The 2,971-nt window shown below is 33.7% G+C and overlaps 1 protein-coding gene across 1 annotated transcript; it reads right to left on the reverse strand.

The window, feature by feature from the left end:
* Positions 1–1,188: 1,188 nt before the first annotated feature.
* LOC134282879 (alpha-2Db adrenergic receptor-like) lies at positions 1,189–2,231 on the reverse strand. Its single transcript, XM_062765281.1, has one exon. It carries the CDS (start codon positions 2,220–2,222, stop codon positions 1,245–1,247), a length of 978 nt encoding a protein of 325 aa, XP_062621265.1. The 5' UTR covers positions 2,223–2,231; the 3' UTR covers positions 1,189–1,244.
* Between the last annotated feature and the right edge of the window lie 740 nt (positions 2,232–2,971).

Below are 2,971 nucleotides of genomic sequence, written 5' to 3' on the forward strand. Positions count from 1 at the left end.
TTCATTTGATAGGGATTTATTCCAGTATGTGTACATCTATTTCGCCAACTCCAGTTTTGTAAACTGACATTTTTATATACCTTGGACTAATTTTGACACATGTTTGCCAATTATTGAAATCCTAGTATTTACGTGCAAAGTAAAGAAGTTTTAACCTGGAGAGAACACAATCATCCATATATTAGTAGTCCATTAGATTTTCTCTCCCCAAACACATTCTTCTCTCCATAAGAAATCTTAGATATGAAGCCGCAATATTTAGTTTCTTCCTAAGTCATCGATTTACCTTTCCTAAAGTTACGACATAACTTAGGAATATCCTAAGATAAGACGAGGTTAGTGAAACGGATAAGTAATGAACTTAGGAAAAAGTTCTTTCCTAAGATAGAACTTAGTCCTAAGTAGGCTTTGTGAAACGGGCCCCGGTTTGTACTCACTGTACATATTCTCACTTTTTTGTGGCTAAACATAAAATAGGTGCTATTTATCTTACCTTTCGAAATGCTTATTTATTTATTTAATATTTATTTATTATACCCCCCGCTTGAAAAGCGGGAGGGTATATAGTAATCGGTATTTTCGTCCGTCCGTTCGTCTCGTCCGTCGTTACGCTTTGAGGTACCATCTCTTATCTGCAAATTTAATGAAACTTTCACAGAATCTTTATTACATATTGCCATTGTGCACCTCCTATTTTACTTTTTGATCAGACATATATATATATTTTGGGTTTTCTAGAGCAAAACATGGACACTGCCATTTTATTCATATGGGAGGCGGGGGTATCATTTAGTGAGCTCATCGCTCACAGTACCTCTAGTTTAAAACATATTTTTAACAGGTATTGTTTAATTTTATAGGCTGCGGCTTTTTTTTCATTTTCAAATGAAAATAAGGAATTTGTTTATCCTCTGTTTACCCTTAATGTAATTAGATTTTCAGAAAGTTGAATAAAGATTTAAATATGTATGATAAATGCACCACATGATATACGTTCATGTAAATCGGTGCTGCTTGTAAAAAATATATTGAAATTTTTTAAAGCATTTATTTTAGAAATCATATAATAAAAAAAATGAAATAAAACATAATAATGCAAAATATACAATACAGATAACAAAATTTAAAAAAAAAAACATATCAAGTTATAAACGCAACATTATTAGAGGTAGTTTTGAGACATTTATAAATTAAAAAAAACAACAAAGAAATAGGAGTAATAAGCATTAAATACATGTCCATCCTCAAAGACATATGTTGAATTTCTTTAAAATATCCGCGATTCCTTGTCTGATTTTCTTGTTAACCACACTATATACAATAGGATTTGTTGCGTGCCCAAGAAAAAAGAAGTATCGAAACACCAAACTGTCATATATATTAAAAATAGCAAAGAAAAAAGGAATCCAGCAAATTAGATAAATAAATGTACACACGAACATCATGGTCCAGGTTTTGGTTCGAACATAAGATGTACTTTTAGAGAAACGAAGTATTTTCTTTCGCTTTTGAACTTTATTTTTCCTTGTTTGACTGATTTGAAGACCGTCCTCCTGAGATGACGTCACTCCTTCAACAGGTGATTCTGTTCTCGAGTGTGCAGCCGATCCCTCCTCTGTGTTTGGTTCTGGACAGGTTCCTGGTCTTGGTGAATAAGTTTCAATACTGTCACCATTAGTACTTTTGTTCAATATTCCCCTTTCCCGCCTCTCCTCAAGTTTTTGTGGATTTTCTGATGGCTGTCCAGTAGAATGCGAAACTGAATGCCGAATACGTTTCTTGTGTGTATAAAGAATTACGTAGACAATGACATAAATTATTATCAGGAGCAGGAGTTCAGCTGATATCATGGTGGACAGGAAGTCCCTATAAATTTTGCTACCATTATCGCCCAAAGTAGTTGTTGTATACCAACAAAATGTTTCCGATGTCTCGGTGCCATGATTGAAGACTTTCGGTTGGTTTGTCTCATTTTTGGATGCATCGTTACTGTGAGGTGCCACTTCAATAATAAGTGCTGCAGGAATAGAACAAATTACCGATATCAACAGCAGAACCAGAATAAAGATAGTTTTCATTTTTGCGGTAACATATTTTTTCATTGGTTTCCAGACCAGCAATAAACGTTCTCCGGCGATCAAAATCAAAATTAGGTTGGAGAATGCCACTGAACTATGTCGCACAACCTCCATTCCATGGCATATGACGTCATTGGTCACCATATTGAATTCAAAGAAGATGGTATAGGGAACAATAATGAGATTGATAACCAAGTCTGCTACTGACAGAGTTAGTATATACTTCCGTACCACAAAAGAATGTTTCTTGATAAAGTACACAAGAATAATAAGAATATTCCCTATGATTCCGCACGTAGCGAAAATTGACATCAACAGTATAAACAAAATCTGATCGGAATCCATTGCCTTTCTTGTTTTCACAGGGGCATGTAAACGCAAGATTTGAAATACTAGTCAATGATTCTTGTTCTCTGGTTTATATAAGAAATTTGTTAGACCTTGTGATTTGCTGAGGTTTTTCATATAAAAAATTCTTATGATGCTGACAATGTGTCGGTCAGCTAAGTCTTACGGGGTGGCAAGTCAGTGTCATATCGTAGGTGATCTTTTCATCACTGACAGGGATTTACTTCTGATCAAATCCTGTCTTAAAATAGATACTTAAGTAGTATATTACGTTCATGGCGTAAACAGTCTTAAAGTATCAAAACAATGCGTTCATTTATGCAACAACTTAATGTGTAATTTGATATACCGGTTTATATTTAATTATATGATTAAATAAAATATTTCGTAAAAAGTAATTTTTGTTTTATTGCGTTTTAATTTGATTCTGAAGTAGAACAGTTGGATTAGATCATTATCTGTAAAACTGATCTGACCTCTCGAGTAATGAATGAGATACTAGCCATAGAAAGAGCAGTTTATGTACATTCAAAACTCAAAAGAAA

Source organism: Saccostrea cucullata, unplaced genomic scaffold (genome assembly GCF_032062105.1).
Source record: "Saccostrea cucullata isolate Sc308-1 unplaced genomic scaffold, CSIRO_AGI_Scuc_v1 ctg14600, whole genome shotgun sequence".
NCBI classification, from domain to species: Eukaryota; Metazoa; Mollusca; class Bivalvia; order Ostreida; family Ostreidae; genus Saccostrea; species Saccostrea cuccullata.